Source organism: Sciurus vulgaris, assembly GCF_902686455.1.
Source record: "Sciurus vulgaris genome assembly, chromosome: 10".
In the NCBI taxonomy this organism is placed as follows: Eukaryota; Metazoa; Chordata; class Mammalia; order Rodentia; family Sciuridae; genus Sciurus; species Sciurus vulgaris.
Window position 1 is genome coordinate 134,922,636 of NC_136470.1, and position 18,051 is coordinate 134,940,686.

An 18,051-nucleotide genomic window follows, 5' to 3' on the forward strand; every position below is an offset into this window, starting at 1 on the left:
AAACATTGTTATAACTTTTCCTGCCTATATCCCCCAGGGAGTCGAACAGATTCCCCAGCTTCCCTTATCATATGTGGATTTTTAGATCATTATTTTGATTTATGCAAAAGGAAAATGCAATAAAATAAGAGAAGTCCTATAAATTTAACCACATTCCTGTAAGCAATGTAAATGATCGTCTACCTTGATGAAATTCCTCCCTCCCAGCTGTTCTTTGCAAATCCATTTGCTAAAGAGCTTCATAAACTTCACGTTTATCAGACGACATTACAAAGCATACCGACAATTTGTCTCTGTCATCCTCTAATGCCATTTTTGTCATGTAATTCTAATGAAGGAAATAAAAAGACGAGAAATAGTGGAGAGAAGGGAAAATTCTTACAAGATTATCAACAACCGTGATTACCTCTAATTACTCATGCACTGTCTTGGTCATATCACCTAGTAATAGCGGCTGAAAATAACCTCCACGTGAGGACCATTAAGCAGGGTAATCAGGCATCTTCTGAAAATATGAGCTTGTCAAGCTTAATAAAAATAATAAACAGCCATGTAAGCTCTCTGCTCAAACATTGTGAGTGTCTAGAGGCAAGAGCATACTGTGCTGGTATTGTGTTTTAATTTAATCATAGGATATATCACGCCACTGTCAGGTTTCACCTGTTGAATGCAAAATGCTGGTGGGTGGTGAAGGTTAACCCTGCATGCCAGGGTGTCAATCACAGCTTCCCTCTTGCTTCCGTCGCCAGGTTGGCAAAGCCAATCCAAATAAGCCCGCCATCTTCATCGACTGTGGTTTCCATGCCAGAGAGTGGATTTCTCCTGCATTCTGCCAGTGGTTTGTGAGAGAGGTCAGTTTGTGCGACGGTTTTTAGCAAATGGAAGCAGAAAGTAGTTTTTATTCCAATTAATTCCTTAGAACCTAGCAAGAAAAAAAACTGACACAGAAAAAATAATCCATAATTCCAAGTCCCTGAGTTTCAGAATTGGTGTCAAATTTCACCAACTGATCTTCATAGGGCGGGATTTCTGAGCAGTTAGAGAATTGTATTTATCTGCCTGTCACTCACCTGGACATTTTCTCACCTATCTTGGATGGGCAGGCTGACTGTTAGTGTGGTGAACCGGTCATTTAAAGTTAACGGTTATGGGTAAGCTACCAACTTGAATGTGATTGCCTGATAAACCTAAAACTTCAAGTTTTTAAATATCACTGAGTATATACTGGCATAAATAGATGACTTAATAAATACTTAGAAGGAAGGGAGGAAACAACTAATTCTTACAGAATTATATACACATTCATTATATATAATGAATGCACTATAAAATCACCTTTAGAATACCACAGTAATAATCATTTCAGGTAAATCCACAGAGGGACACAAAATGAGTGGGTAACAGTTTAAGAAGAAACAAGATATTTGCAGCATCACAAAATATCTTTCCCCTCAACCTGTATTAATTACAAAGAAAAACTTGCAATGGAAAAACCCTAGCAGAAACTACCTTAACCAAGTTGCGAAGGTAAATATCACCAGTGATACATCTGATGTATTGACATCATGTGCCCCTGATCACGTACACCAAAGAGATATGTCACCCCATGACACTCTTCCCCAAAAATGTGGAACCTCCCTCTAATCATAAAAAGTTAATGTAAAAAATCAGGCACACTCAAACTGAGGGACAGTCTGCAAAATAACCTGATAAGTGCTCTTGAACAGTGTCAATAGAAGACAAGGAAAGACTGAAGAACTATCACAGGTCAGAGAAGACTAAGGAGACAGGACAAGCAAAGTCAACGTGGGATCTGAGAAGGACCCAGAACTGAAAAAGGACATGAGTGGAAAAACATGAAATCTGAACAAAGCCTTATGTCTAATGTCTAGTCTTGTGCCCAGGTTCATTCCTTCACCTTGATAATCATACCACAGTCATATAAGGTGGTGATGTTAGGGAAAGTTGGGAGACAGGTATATGGGAGGTACCCATACTATTTGTTTTTACTGCTCCTTAGTAAATCTTAAAAGTTACATTGAAGTGTGTTAAATACAAGAATATGATGATGTACAATGTAATTTCCTTCATGTGAAGCCCTTCTGTATTTATTTGTTACAGTCATGATTTCTAGACCTGTTATGTATTCAATTAGCATCACCTAACTTCACTGGGTAACTTGCCCTTGGCCCTTTAGAAGGAGAAAATTAGATTTTATCATCATCTTCGAAGTGTAGACCATTCAAAGAACTCTTCCAACCTAAAAAGTACACACTTCATCATGCGTTATTGTAATGAATATGTGTGTATGGAATCACAAAAGGTCTATAAACCTGTTCACATATAGAAGTCGTATACCTTCTCAAGTTCTGTAAACGAGCCCAGGAAAATGCTGAATTTAAATTTACCATGATACTGCAGCAGAGCGCCTACCATGAAGAGAACAAATTAAGTGGACTTGGTGTCCTTCATTCACAGGTAAGTGTTTACCTAACAGGGACAACCAGTTCCTTAATGGGTCTCCCTCATCAAGAAAGGATGAAGCAGAGACCTCCACCATGCTGCAGTGGGCAGGGTTAGGGAGAGCTTCCCCAAGCCGTCAGTGGATTACAGAGAGACATTCTCGCTTTTCTTCCATGTTAGACACTCCCTCTAGTAATATCATCCATAAGTGTTTCCATAAACTCTATAAAGTAAGCAAATTTCCAGGCGATTTCATCAGGAACATGAATAACCACCCACAGACACTCCTTACCAGGACTAGGTCTTACAGTCATACCCTCGTAAGTTTGATGAAAAGTGCTTTTTCACTTTTTACCTCAAAGGAAGTGAATACATATGTCCTTTAAAGGTCTTTAATTTGTAGTTCAATGAGCAATAAATTTGGAATGCCATGGGGGGAAAACGTCTTAAATTTTTATTTAATTTTTTAATTAAACCTTTGTTCCTTTCTAAAGGAACAAGTTAAAAATAATAATTCCATGTGTCACATATGAATGGAACAGAAGTATCCTGGGAGCAGAGAAGAATTAGAAATAATAATTTAAAAGAAAAAGAGCTGTCATTTGCTGCTGGTTTTCTAAATATGCCTACACCAATAAGTGATATAGTTCCATTACCAAAGTCAACGTTCACCCCATCTGTCTAAATTTAGCAGCATAGTACATTCTATCCCATGAAATTCTGCTTTGTAATTCACACACAGGCAGTTCGCACCTATGGACAAGAGATCCACATGACAGAGCTTCTCAATGAATTGGACTTTTACATCCTGCCCGTGGTCAATGTTGATGGCTACGTCTACACCTGGACTAAGGTACATGAACCCATACTGAGCGGGACTGATGAATTTGAAAACAGACTGCTTCCTGTGACCCTTATTCTAACCACACAATCCACTTCCAGAACCGAATGTGGAGAAAGACCCGCTCGACTCAGGCTGGAACTTCCTGCGTTGGCACAGATCCCAACAGAAATTTTGCTGCTGGTTGGTGCGGTGAGTACCCAGCTGGCCATTTGGCACTCATCAGCCAAAACCTTAAGAGGAAAAATTAACATAAGAAAATACAACAGTGTCCAAAACAAGAAAAACTGTAAATTTTTATATTTTAGAGTTTTAACTTTCTGAAAGCACAGATAATAATTCATTTGACAAATGTGTATTGGGCACTGGGTTGCATTCCCAGCTGTGTCAGATGCTAGAAATGTAGGACTGAACACACCAGACAGAATCCTACTGCCATTGTGATGTACAGTCTAGAGAGTCAAGTCCAGAGTGTCTCGATACAGCCATTAAATTAATAATTATTTAAATAACCATGTGATGTGATTAAGAGTGATCATAGTAATGTGGAATTTTGATGGATATTGGTTTGTGCCCTGCTTATTAATTTTCTTACGCTGTATGGATCTTGCTGTGTAATACTCTACAGGACACATTGATGATTTCATGTGCAAATGTTTTATCCTGCCAGCTTAAAATCATACCAACTTAATCTTGTCAGTAAATATATGCATACTTTATAACACATGCATAGTGGAGAATCATTCAACGGAGTCGTGTGAAAACAACTTACATCGAGCTTCCTGATTTAAAAGTTTGAAGTGTTAAAACACCCCCAGGTAGCTGATAGTAGGTAGATGGCTGGCGAAGGCCACCATTGGCCATTACCAACAACGTATGTTCATCCAGAGACGGGAGCATCTACAAGTCCCTGTGCTGACACTTACTGTGGACCTGCGCCCGAGTCTGAGAAGGAGACCAAGGCTCTGGCCAACTTCATCCGCAGCCACCTCTCTACCATCAAGGCATACCTGACAATCCACTCGTACTCTCAGATGCTGCTCTATCCCTATTCCTACAGCTACAAACTGCCCGCAAACAACGTGGAGTTGGTAAGTGGACACGGCAGTGGGTGGGGAATTTCACTCTTGAGATTGTTTCCTTCTATTCCTGAAAAAAACATGTAAATTTCTGGAAGTTCCTTTATTGGTTTTTGGTAGTAGGAGTAGAAAACACTTATAGCTTTATAAAGAGTCTAGAGGTGACTGCATAAATTAACTTTAAAAAAAAATAGAATTGCATTCAGGAACAGTCTCCTTCATGTCATTTATTCACTAATCTTCAAAATGACCATAGTTCCATTTTCTCTGGCCTCTTCACAATGCTGACTGGAAGGATGATGGCAGATGTGTTTGGGACCATCACTGGAGTTCGTTCCTTGGTCTCATACACAGTATTTGTCAGAGTTGGTTTTGTCGAGTTGCCTTGAGCTGGGTTGACACAGCAGAGCATGGCAGATGCCGTTAGGAATTTGTCACATTTGGTTGAGATCAGGTTTAGTCAGGAGATTCTGAAACTGCTTATTTCAGTTTGATCGGGTGAGATTCAGAAGTGGGTCAATCAATGCGTGATTGATGTGAATGACTTTTTCTAGATTTAGGGGACAATGCAAAGAAATTTAAGTAGCCCTCGCTCAAAACACAAGCAGTCTTGTTGGAAAATCAAAATATAATCCCAGGGGCTGGGGTTGTAGCTCAGAGGCAGAGCGCTTGCCTAGCACGTGTGAGGCCCTGGGTTTGATCCTCAGCACCACATAAAAATGAAACAAATAAAAAAAAAAAGGGCATGCTGTCCATCTAAAACTACCAAAAAAATATTTTTTAAAGATATAATCACAGGAGCACTTAGATATTCATGAGTTTTATAACAGTTCACACTAACAAATATCACACATAGATTTTTAAAAGTAGGTTTGAGTCTTTCAAAAAATATTTTTTAAATTTATGAAACATCTGGTTGCCAGAAGTTGAGATCAATGACCTAAAAGAGCAAACATAAGATTTAAAGCATTTAAATTGCACCAGAAATAAAAAAGTATTCCACTTAGACAATGACACAGATATTTGGCTTACCTAAATGCTTACTCTTGAAGGCCCAGCAACTTTAAGAACTGGAAATTGTTGTTTTGCACTTTCAGATTCCATCTTTCAGAGACCAAATAAGAAATGTAATATTGTAAATATGTCATGAAAAAAAGCAAAACAGAAAAACAACCCACTCTCCCAGAAAACTGATGGCTAATAGTTGGCTGGATTCTTCTTCAAAAATTTTTTTCTTCAAAATGTTTCTCATTTTCCCTATCTGGAGCCAAAAAAGTAAAAGAAAACATCATTAGTTAGAACCACTAAATATTCAGCTTTCCAGTTATGCCCTGTCTGTACATGTTCCCAGTGGGAGTTCAGGGTCCTGTAGCCCCAGAGATGGGTGTGGTCAGCTCCTGGGTTCTGTCCTAGATTTCTGGCCACCAAAAGGAAGAAGGTTGCTTAATTCATATGAATATATTTAAATTTTTCCTACTTCCTAAGAGAAAACAAAATCCTAGAAACTAACCACTAATGAATTAATAAAAGAATTATGAAAACTAAAATTTTAAAACGCACAAAGTATATCAATCACAAATATGTCTAGCTTGCTCAGTATCTACTAGTTTTAGACATAAATTCCACAAAGTCTAATACAACCAAAAAGTTTAAAGTGTTCATGGAAATTGAACTGCTTCCACAAAGTTTGATACCTTTTTTTTAATTTGGGGGATAAATTAATCCCTCGTTAGAAATGAGATAACTTTGCATCTACTGCTGCATATGATAATAACCCAGTATTTGGGTTCTCAAAACATCTCCAAACTACTGTTTAAAAAGGAATCAAGTACTCTTGCTTTTGTTTGTTTATATGTTATAATCTTTTGCATAATTCTTGCTGCTTCCTATGGGAACTTTATCCAGGAAAACACCCAGGACTCAGAGACTCAGAATTTAATCAGCCCGTTCACTTAGGCCCAGGAGGTGAGAAAATGCACCTTTAGATTGTAAGGCACTGATATTCTTCTCAGAAATCAGTTTTTTATTTAAAATCAATGAAAAGCAGATAGCAAAAGAGACACTACTTAAAATTCTGTCTCTAGAATTGTTTTTAAATTCTAATTAACAAAGGAGTGAAATAAACAGAATTCTATTGACACAAAATATTGACCTATTCTTAAAAGAAAAAACATAAAATAATTTTATCTTAAATTATTATTTCAATATTCACAAAACTAAATTCAAGGTAAAGCACATGCCACTTCTTACCTTTTCCAGAACACTAAAAGGTAACTAGATTTATATCACACATTGACTTAAAAGATACTTTAATGTCCAATATTTTTTCTGAGATTAAACTTTTGCCTACTATCTTGAGACAAATATTTATATGCCACCAGGCTAGGAAAGCCCAGGGCAAGAGTTATTCGATTATTAGATTCATTCAGCCTCTGAATTTAGTTTGACAGCTCAAAGCAACTTTGATCTTTTGAGAGACTAGAAATTCTTTCCATTTTTTCTTATTTGGTGAAATTCCAATTCACTCACTTCTAAAGCACATTTTTCTAGAACAAGCTCAAACTACAGTGTAATTACAAAGGTATGTATAGCCAAAGGAGAATTTGAATCTCTCCCCCAAAAAAGTATATTGACATTTTCACAGTTTTTATTTGGAATGAGTATTTCAAGGGGAAAAAAGTTGTCTTGATCTAGAAGGACAAATTTTCCATTTGAATCTAGTATCTCTATGTTAATTCTTGATTAGAGAAACATGACTGCTACAGAAAACAGAAAGAGGTGAAAGATAAGAAAAATGAACGTTGGGCCTCATGCCACGTTAGAGAGCAAGGAATTTCCTTGAAGGGATAGAGCGAGGACTTTGTCTTACATAGTTTGGCCTAGTCATTGGTGTGTATATGATCTTCATTTCTCTTGATAAAATGTAAGATTATATCTGTATCAAAAAATATTCCTCCAAGATGAATAAGACTCTAGACTCAAAGAAATTATTTTATACTTATATTAGCATTTTTACACAAATTTAAGGCATGCTATGAGCAGCAATCCTTTGACATCAGAATGGTGATAAAGATTTTTGTGGCTTCCTTTCTGAAAGATCTTTTTTGGAGCTTGCCTGGTAATTGCTTATATTATGAGAAAAATTTCAGAGGAAAGATGGGCAGTGACGGGCATCCAGAAGACCAAGGAAGTAAAAGATCAGGAGAAGAGGACACAGGAGGGAGCCAGAAATGGGCCTTGGACAGAGTGGTAGGAGGTGCAGGAATATCACGATGCTTTCATGTCACAAACTGCCCTTCCATGTTATTTAAAGCAAGACTGTGAAGTGTGCTGAGTGTCCGGTGGCTTCCCCAGCATAACCTGGGTTCCCCAGTGCAGATTCTTTCAATATTGTCTACCATTATCTTCAAGGGAAGTTGTAAGGCTCAGAAAAAGAAATATTTACATTTCCAAAACTCAAAAGAATAACAAAAGAACGAATCATGTGATTTCTTTATTGTCAGAGAAACTAAAAACTAGGAGACATAGAGGACAAGACGCCCAAACCTGAGTAGGAGGCAGTTCCCAGTCCTTGATCTCCCAACGCCCAGGTGCCTGCATGACACTGTTAACAATGATCATCATCATCATCATACCACTTGGTAGCCAGGAAGCCAGAAGAGCACTCAGACAACAAGTACCTTGTCCCACTCCACAAACTGACCAAGAAGACCGCAAAGTGCCATCCAGGGCACGAGTCTTACCTGGCTTCCCTGCATGAAAAGACTAGCATGTCATGGCTGGAAAATCTAGAAAGTCTGTAGTTCTATTTCTCATTTCCCAACTGAAGCAATGAAGCCATAGCTAAGCCAACAACAGCAGTGGGGTAGAGAGCTACTGGCTCCTGAAAAATTTTCTGTGTTGCCCCAGTTTACACACACACACACACACACACACACACACACACACACACACACAGGTTTATGTGGCCACATTCAATTCTGATTTCCATGTAACTAATTTGCAGAACATTTATCAGAAAAGAAGTCTTTAATCCCACAAAAATCATATAATTACCTTTGCCACTGGTCATTACTAAGAATTTACCCCAGTTATCAGACATGACTGATTTCTCAGGGCCCAGTCTTTATGATTCTGGCCCATTCTTTTGATGAGTGTAATATATTCATTAACTAGGAGAAAGATAACAGTCATCAGAAGAAATATGCCAGTCTTTCTGAAAAATGACTAAACATGACCAAAACGTTGAAGTTCTAAAGTTTACCAGCTCTGGTCCAGCGCCACATCACTTGCCACCTCTGAGAGCTGCAATTAGTATCCCACCAAGAGAGAGACCCGCTGCCCAGGCAGGCATGTAAACAAAGTGCAAGGCCATGAATCCAGAGGGAGGACATTCTGCAATTAGGTGGTGGACAATTTCAGGTCATGTGGACACCCATCACTGCTGGCACCGTGTCCCTGACTAAAATTAGAGTCACAAGACCACAGTCCAGGTGTCAAGTGTCTACCAACAATGCAGGCTAACGGGGTCTGGGGCACAAAATTCTCAAAATTCTAATCTTGCATAAATGACAAAAAGTTCCAAATGAAACAGCAGAATGTCATTGGATAAAGAAACTGGTTGCTGCTGTACCATTATACACTTTTAATTACTCCTTGGCCTGATAAAATTCTCCTACTAGTCCTGGTCAGGACAGGGTGTATCATGTAATTGTCAGAGTTTCACTGAGCACCTAGTAAGTGCTCATCATAAACCAAGGCTCCTGCCATGGAGAACTTAGGCTCTTACTGAAATTATAAAATGCAGATACGAGAAACCATTCAAGAGAAGTAAAGACTTGGGAGTTTTTAGTTATGCACAGTTGGAGGAATTCAGGAGAGGGAGATGACAATCAACGTGTGTTAAAGCTCTTCCATGACGCTAGTGGAGGCGTGGGATTTATTTTAAGCCTGGAAGTATAGGCAGGATCTGCCTGGTAGAGGAAGGAATCAGGTATGCTGGACAGAAAAGAGAGCCAACAAATATACACCAGTAGGACTGGAAAATGGTATCGAGAAGGCAAATATAGAGGTCAGCCTGTTTCGAGAGCTCTTGCTAGGGAAGAATAGGGCACTCAATAAGGTTTTGGGGTTGGAGAGAGGCTTGGATGTCAGAATGAATCCTCCATCGCTGCTGGTCCTGCAGCAGGATGTGGTGAAGAGTATCGCCAGATCCAAGAGGAGACTTTCAGTTTAATTAGGATTTCAGAAAAACAACAAATCATTTTTAATCTAAGTACATGCCAAATATCTCATGGGACAAACTTAATGCTAAAAGAAATGTTCAAAGTTCAGCCGAAATTTAAATCTAATTGCAATGCCTGTATTTTTTTACTGAATTGGGCAACCTACTGGTAAAGTGATATTGCAGCAAGACGGACAGACCTAGCAGAAATGTTTAGGAGACCCCTATAAGGACATCAGCCGAAAAACAGGCCTTCAGAGCACCTTGAAGAACACTTTTTTTTTTTTTAATTCATTCCCTAAAGTGAATTCACATTTGCCATAATTATATCTTTTATTTCACTTTCCTTTCAACTAATTTTGCCCTGGCCCGCACCCCAAGAGGGCATTGAGCAATGATCGGAGGATGCTTTTTGATTGATGTAACTGTGGAAGTTCTTCTGGCATCTGGTGGGCAGAGGCCAGGGAAGCTGATAAACATCCTACAATACAGAACAGCCCCACACACAACAAAGAACCTTCCAGCCCAAGATGTCAAGCAAGCCGAGATTGAGAAATGCTGCTTTAAACAAAGATAAGAACAGAGTCGCATTCCTGGCCAAAGGCTCTTGGCTTCCACAGGATCTTATACCCTCCTCAAAAACAGTACACAATGTTCTGACAGTCTCAAGTGCCAGACTGGCACATCTCTATTGTATAGGGCTTATTTCTAAAATTTATTTGGGAGAAGTACCACTTCCACCAGAAACAGATTTAAATTTTTTTTTAAATCTCCAGACTGCAAAATTCAGCTGACTCACATTTCACCCTTCCCTTGAATTTGAAAAGGTTGGAAAATATGTATGCAGATGGAGCCAAAGAAAAATTTGGTTTATATCAGTGGAAGCAGTCCCACATTCCCACACTCCTGGTGGGTTCTGCAGAAAGCACAGGCCCTGCTCCCCTGAACCAAGTGCCCCAGACTCTCCCCTCCCCTCTAATCCCAGGGCCTCCTCTTTCTCAGTTCCGAGTGCTTTCTCTTCCGTGCCTGCTTCACTTTGTGCACCAACATTATCACAGTTATGTTCTCGTTGGTCCCCTGGTGTACGCTCCACGTCACCACAGGAGAGAAGGCAGGGAGCCACAGTGAAGATCCCCTGCAGGCCTCCAGAGTCACTGGCCCACAGGGATGGTTAAACTTTGGACTTGAAATTAGAGACCGAGTTCTGAAGAAAATTGCCTTTGAATCCTATGGCATCTCGCTGTCAGTTTGGGGCTTCTGTTCTCCTGTCCTGTGATAGTGACCCCTGGAGGACTGGAGCAGGCTGTCCCCCACGATGCTGGCTGCGGGATGCAGGTGGAATGTGGATTATGTGCCCATGACATAGGGGCTTCTTTATCACACCTTACCTGGAATGAGGGCCAGTGGAAAAGAACACCCACCCTCTGCGTATTCATCTCACTAGGCCCGGGGCCTAGAGCCCGGGGCAGCACGACCCTGCTTTGTCCTTTGTCTCCTGGGCTCTGGGCTGGATGTGACATTTTGGACTCTTTGTCTTTTGCTCTAGGACCAAGGCCTCTTTTTAAGGAAGAAGATGACAAAAGAGAACATGCATAAGCTGCAGTAGGAAATCCATATCTGAGGATTAGGAAAGGCCAGCCATGTTTGGCCTTGACTGAAAGTCAAGTTTGCTCTGAGGCCGATTTATATTTAGCTTCCTTCTGTTCTTTACAATTGGTAAAACCAGCTCCAGCAACACTTCTTTTGAAGTATTCAAAGGCCAAGAGGAGAAGTGAAAAAGAGCGCAGGATTTAAAGAAAGAAGAACCTAGTTCAAGTCAGCCACTGATGGAGCTGCGTGCCCTTGGACGCGCTCTTTCATCCTCTCTGAGTTTTGAGTCTTTTATCTGTAAAATGGGGATAAAAATATCTAGTGCTTATCGAGAGCTCTCTTAAAAGCGTAAGGTTTTATGTAAATGTTAGTTCTTATTTTGAACCCATTGAGCAAGAATGGAAGATTTGTTTCTCCGGTGGCAGCTCGTGTAGGAAGGGTCCTTAATGGAGATGCAGGGTGTAGACAGGGCTCTCTGCCATTAGTGCTTCTTGGTCCCTTTTTACAGAAATGCACATTTCCGTAATTGCAAAAATCACCTTTCTCTCTATCATCCCTGGCAGGGGCCAGTCACCCAGCTCGGTGGGAACATTCCCACTGAGCGTGCCGACCAACACGGCATTCCATTCTGCTCGAAAATTCTGTGGTGATGAAATGTGGACAGATACCCTTGGGAAGATAAATGAGTAACATTTGTGAAATTATTTGAACTTTTCAAAAGAAAGACCCACATGATTCCAGGGATTTTTGTTAAGATAATTGGAATTTAAAATATGGTAGTGCAGTTGATTCATGTCTGTTCTGACTTTGTTTGGTTTTTTGTCCCTTGGCTTTGGAGGGGCTCAGAGAAAGGGTCCACCAACTGTTCTTCTTTCTTTCTTTTTTAATTAATGAAATAAGTAAAAGCACGCAGAAGCTGTCAAGGTCTAAATGCAGCGACCCACCCGCCACCACTTGGAAGTCCCATCACCCTCTCCGCCAGCATCCCCATCTTCACTCAGGTGGGTCGCAGTTTGGCCTTGGAACGCTCAGCTCGTTGTGCCCCTACCCAAATCTTGCCCGTTTATATTGCCCCTGAGACCCAGCACAGGACTCTGGCAAACCCACCTTGGCTCAGGGCTGAGGCATCTGCTAAGGAGATGAAACGAAGAGACAAGAGTCCCTGCCACCTCTGGGGAGCATGGAAGCAAAAGGCAAGGGGCAGATTCACAAAGAAGATAAGTCAAAAAATGAATTTGGAAGACTCAGAGTTCTCCACGTAAGCAAAGCAGGGTCAAGGGTTCCGGTAAGGGGAGAAGGGCACCCTGCCTTTAATGGAGGTAAGAGGAGGCCCAGAGGGGCGCAGAGAAGCAGCCGCCACCAGCCCGCAGTGACAGAAAAGAGGAGGCTGGACTTGAATAGACGATTCCTGTTCAAGATAGAATACCCAGAGCCACCGAAGGTGCAGTCAGGGGACCCCCAGCCGTGAGGCAGATGTCGAGATGAGAGAGTGGGGGCTGAGGCCCAGGCTGACGTCCCCGCAGGGGTGCCAGGCACGGGAAGGAAACAGCAGCCTTTCTGAGCTGACCTCACAGGTTCTCCTTCAGCATCAAAGCCAGAGCCACGGTTTCCGGAAGACAATGCCAGCGAAACTTGGGCAGCCGTGCTGGCATTTCTCGTGCCCAGAGCTTGGTTCCAAGAAAGGCAAACAGTACATTTTTGTGTGGCCCTAACAGCAGCCATGACTAGATTGATACGTTGGAAAATCCGGAGAGATAACAGATTGGGAAGGAGCCCTTTGGTGTGGTCTGAAAATTCAACTCTTAAATAATGCCAATAAATAGGTAGAGAGACTGGAAGGACATTTGACACAGAAGTGCCAGGGAGACCAAGCCAGGACTATGAATCCTCCTACACAACTGCTCTTGAGAATTTTTCACATGTGGAACTTTTCACATTTGAAAGTAATCCTGACTAATTATATTTCTGCTAACTCAAAATAATAATTCACTGTTTAAAGAAGAAAAGAATGAGTGAAAACCAAGGAAGGCAGCTAGAGAAGCAACAGGTGTTCTTTGAGATGTGAGGTGCGGTCTTTCAAAAAAAATACCTGGCTAGAGGCTTCCTTTGATGACTGCAAGTTAAAGACACTATGGAAGAGTGAAAACACACACTGTTTGTTTAGCAAAAGGACTATTGTCTCACCACCTCCATATCTCTAAAAGGTTTTAGATCCATTATGCAATGTTTGTAGATCGTTCTGATTTCAATCAACAATAGGCCCTGTAATGTAACAGAGGAAAGAAGATCTGAGACTCCTGCCCTGGTTACCAGGCTAAGCAACCCAAGCCCCGCCTTTGCATCACAGGAGTAAAGCATCCAAGGAATGACAGGAAGCACATCTTCATTCCCCAGCTCCGACAGAGAGAAACAGAACCCTAAAACTTTCAGGTTACTGATCTAAAACTTTGAGAATAAGAAGTCAGTTCCAGGAAACTGGTTGCATCATTGCAGTAGACCAGAGCAGAAAATCATGACCTAAATTTTCTAACTCTTTGCAAATTTTCAAATTTGCCATTTGGTTGATGAAGCACTAATGCTTTGGGAGCTGGGATCCTTGAAGTCTTAAGACAGTGCCAGTCTGAGGGAAGACTCTCTGAAACCAGGTTTAATACTAGAATAAGTAGTTAGAAAGTTCCTACCCTGCAAAAAAGCAGATTTTTCTCATTTCATCACCACCCTTGCAGCTTTCCCAGCATATGTACAAGAAGCAATTATGATGCCAAAGTTTGAAATACAGCAGGTTTCATAACCAGAATGAATTATGGTTAATCCTCCTGTAGTAAACAATCCACTTTTCCAATCTGTGCTCCCCAGACAGCTGAGTCAGGCCTTGCTTTCCAAGTGCCTATTTAAACAGGCACCAGTCGGGGCAGTTTCTCGGGCCGGGCTGCTGGTGGTGCAGACAGCCTGTCTCTTAGGAGTTGCGTGCACGGGACTGGAGGGAGATGGCTCTTGTGAGAGGGTGACACTATGCTGAGGGAAATAAAGGAGGCATGTAAGTTAACATTTACTGATTTTCTAAAGTCCTAGAATTCAAATGTTCTGTCTTTTGAAATAGAATGAATGTTCTCTAACTCTTCAGTCCAAAACTCTTGCAAGCCGGAACCACCACCCACCATTAGAACTGCCAATTCCTGAGCACTTGCTTCCCTACCAGCCAATCCCTCATGCACCGCTCCTGGCCTGATTCACATGATTCCCACCGTGACTCAACCTCGGCTTCATGCCTACCATGTTGCCAAGTGGCTTTGGTTTGGTTTGGTTTTATGTCATTTTTTGCATGTGTTTGATTTTTGTGTGAGGACAGCCAGCCTCCACCAGCAGCCGTAGGACCTCCTGCCTTCTGCCTCTCTCTCACAAGCTCCAGAGAGGGGATAGCTGGAAGTTCAGATGAGCATCTGGGGGAGACGTCCTCTTGCAGGACTTGGACCACGGGACTAAGTTAGCTGAAAAAATCAAAATGGGCACTGAATAAGTTCTTAATACTGACCCCAAATGTGACAGAAATGGCCTTGAACGTGGTGTGCAGGGCGTGTGTCTGTTGACGGGGTGTCTTTGCTCAGGTGTTGCCGGTTCCTTTGCAGAACTCGCTGGCCAAGGCTGCTGTGAGGGAACTGAACTCGCTGCACGGCACCCAGTACACCTACGGCCCAGGAGCCACCACGATCTGTGAGTCTCGCCTTCCCAACGGTGGAAGAGACGCCGCGCCTTCCTTCTCCCGCCCTTTAAAGCATGTGGTTTCTGCCTCACCGTGATTATTATGGACTACGTAATCATTTTTCTGTTGAGAAAGAGAGAGAAATCTTTTTCAACCACAGCAACGTTTGCTCTCTGTCCACATCTCCTGAGCAGCTACGGTGGGGATGTGCCAGGCCCTGGGTAGGTGTGAGGAGAGAAGGGAAGGGTGCAGAGGAAGGCAGAGAAGACAGAGGGAAGGAGGGGCACCCGTGCGCTCCTCAGGGAACCCCCCGAGGGAAGCAGGAACATGGTACAGGTGCTCAGAGCTGTGACCTGGGATGCACCAGGAGAAGCACGCCGACCAGCCTGCCTTCGGGCCAGGTCACTTCCCAGGTGACAGCCTGGACCTTACCTGGAAGGACCGCTGCTGGAGAAAGCACAGGGAAAGGTTTTCTGGGCTGGACAGACTGCAGTGTGAGGGATCTGGAGGCCCAGCTGCCCTCGAGGGGGAGGGGCAGCCCCCTGACACCCCCGCTGGTGCTCCTGTGTGGAAGAGACCCAGCAAGAGGGCTGGGCAGGGCGCTCACCCCCGGCCCTGGATGCTGACTAGGGTGGGCTTCTCTGCAGCAGCCCATCCCACGGCCCCATTTTTGATTCCTATTTCTATTTTTCTCTTCCCTCCAATGATTTCTTTCTGCCCAAGGTCTGGCAGAAACAGAAATATGTACCAAAAAACAAAAGGAGGGACCCAGTCCTGTCATCAAGGGGGCCCCCAGTGCAGTTGGTCAGGCTCCAGTCCTGAGCTGCTGGGTTTTGTTAAGCTCTATCTAGAATACCAATTTCCCATATTCCCAGTTTTTAAAACTGAACATTTTAAACTTTTCCCTAAAGGAGTTCTAACAGAAATAACCCACTTACTCAAGTAACTCACTTAATCCTGTAGTGTGAACTTCCTGTCCGCTATATGCTATTCACACTAGTTCAGTGAGGTTTCTGTTTCCGTTACCCTGGGAACACTTACGGGGCGGGGCAGCATCTTTCCTTGGTCCTGGCATCTCCGGACTTGAGCACATGACCCGCCCCGTGGCGACTGCAGAGTCGTTGACTGAATAGGTAGATCAATCCATGAATGAAGGAAGATGGGGTCTATATGTTAGGGGCAGCGTAATTGTCGTTGAATGAATTACGAACTGCAGGAACACCAGCCACGTTCATTGCAGGCTCCACGTAGGCCCTACAGATAAAGAAACGAAGGCCCAGCGCGTCCCTCAAGTTACTCCCACTTCATCCTTCAGTGCAGTTTCTGGGGGGCTCGGGCCCAGTGCTCCCCGCCGCCCCCGCACCGTTTTCTTACTTTCCTGGAAGTTACACATTCTTTTCCCAAATCTTACACAGATCTGGTAATCAAACCGCATGCGATGCGGTGTCATGGACCGTAGCTCACAAGCACACCGAGAATTGTGCACTACAAATTACACACTTTCTGGAGTGTCAGACTTGTCCCTCCCACCAAATAGATCCAGAGGTACGACTGACTGATTTTTTAAAACTTTGTGATCCAGTGTACTAAAAAGTTGGTCTACCCATAATATTTCACACAGCAAAGTATTTGTAAATATAAAAGGAAACTGACAATAATTTTAACCTCCTTTCTACACGTAAAAGGGATTTTTCTTATTATTTATTTCGTGCTATTTGCTCATTTCAGACCCTGCGGCTGGTGGCTCTGACGACTGGGCTTATGACCAAGGAATCAAATATGCCTTCACCTTTGAACTCCGGGATAAAGGCAGATACGGCTTTTTGCTTCCTGAGTCCCAGATCCGCGCCACCTGTGAGGAGACCATGCTGGCCGTCAAGCATGTGGCCAGCTACGTCCTGGAACACCTGTACTAGTGGAAAATTCCAGAGCCTTCCCTCAGGACACTCACCACACATTTCTTGTCTATCCTGAATTCTTACTTTTGTTTGCCTGGAGTTTTTAAAGATCCTAATCTTTCCTTTAAACTTCTGCGTCTACTGAATACTTGGGTCTTTTACAATTGATCACAATAAAAACAAATCATTATAAAAGCAAAACATGAAAGATGGTCTACTTTGGCAGCTGGCGGGGGTCGGGTGCTGTGAATGAATGAACAAGTGTGTCACTGGGCACAGGGACACAGTGTCACCGGAGGGGACTTAAAGTCTTTGGGGAGCCGGCCAACACCAGCAGAGTGCCCAGGTTATAATGGGGGGCTTAAGAAGTAAGAAAAATAAATAGGGCAATGGAGCAAGCAAACCCTGGTGTAGCTTTTCAGCTCAGCTCGTTCAAGTTCTATAACGAGCTGCCCAGTGCCCTCAAGAACTTTGCTAAGCCTTCCAAGAAAGAACAGTGAAACAAAAAAATTGTAAGACCTCTGCCCTCATTGGGCATACAGGCTATTAGAGAAGACAGACATTAGCCAAAAAAATTTAACTAGTTAATTATTGGCTACTTAATTTACATTATGCAAATTAAATGCTTGTCACAAAAAGAACATATAAGAAGTCTCCTTCCTGATGTAGGGAGAAGACCCTCTCAAAGAAGTGCTACAACCTGCAAAATAAGTCACCGGGAGCTGGACAAACCAACTGCCTTTCTAGGTCATGGAAGGTGCAGGAAGAAAGTCACCAGGTGGAACAGGGAGAGTGGAAGGAAGAGAGGCATGGGGGGTGGGGTCAGCCTCAGGAGAGCTTAGAGGTTGTGTCCCAAGAACAATAGGAAACCACAGAAGATGTGAGGTTTAAATGACATGGGAAGAGTCTTTTCTGCACCCAGGGTGAGCAGAGCAGATTGCAAGTGAGACCTGAGCATGCCAGGCACCCTGGCTGGACCAAGAAAAAAAGCAGAAGACCCCTCCAGACTTCCGTACCACCGGGCTTGATGCCATCCAGAGTTATAAGCTGATGTGCCCATGTTGGAAAGGATTTCACCAAGTCCAATTTTTAAAATAGAATAATGTTTATTGAGGTTATAATTTGGGGGCATCTCTTACTTTAAAATCATAGGACAAAATATTAATTATTTCCTATGTAGACTCAAGGAAAATAGGATTCCGCATTGAGTATAATAGGCTAAAATATGTATAACAGTGTTCTAATTAAAAAAAATC

General features: G+C 42.5%; 1 protein-coding gene across 1 annotated transcript in view; it reads left to right on the forward strand.

Moving 5' to 3' along the window:
- Positions 1 to 16,985, forward strand: part of CPB1 (carboxypeptidase B1) — a 29,934-nt gene extending 12,949 nt beyond the window's left edge. The window contains exons 6-11 of the mRNA XM_079100714.1: positions 750 to 851; positions 3,206 to 3,316; positions 3,406 to 3,496; positions 4,193 to 4,395; positions 14,824 to 14,908; positions 16,626 to 16,985. Of these exons, the coding sequence (XP_078956840.1) occupies positions 750 to 851; positions 3,206 to 3,316; positions 3,406 to 3,496; positions 4,193 to 4,395; positions 14,824 to 14,908; positions 16,626 to 16,813 (780 nt within the window). The 3' untranslated portion in view covers positions 16,814 to 16,985. The remainder of the gene's footprint in view (positions 1 to 749; positions 852 to 3,205; positions 3,317 to 3,405; positions 3,497 to 4,192; positions 4,396 to 14,823; positions 14,909 to 16,625) is intronic.
- Positions 16,986 to 18,051: the final 1,066 nt, after the last annotated feature.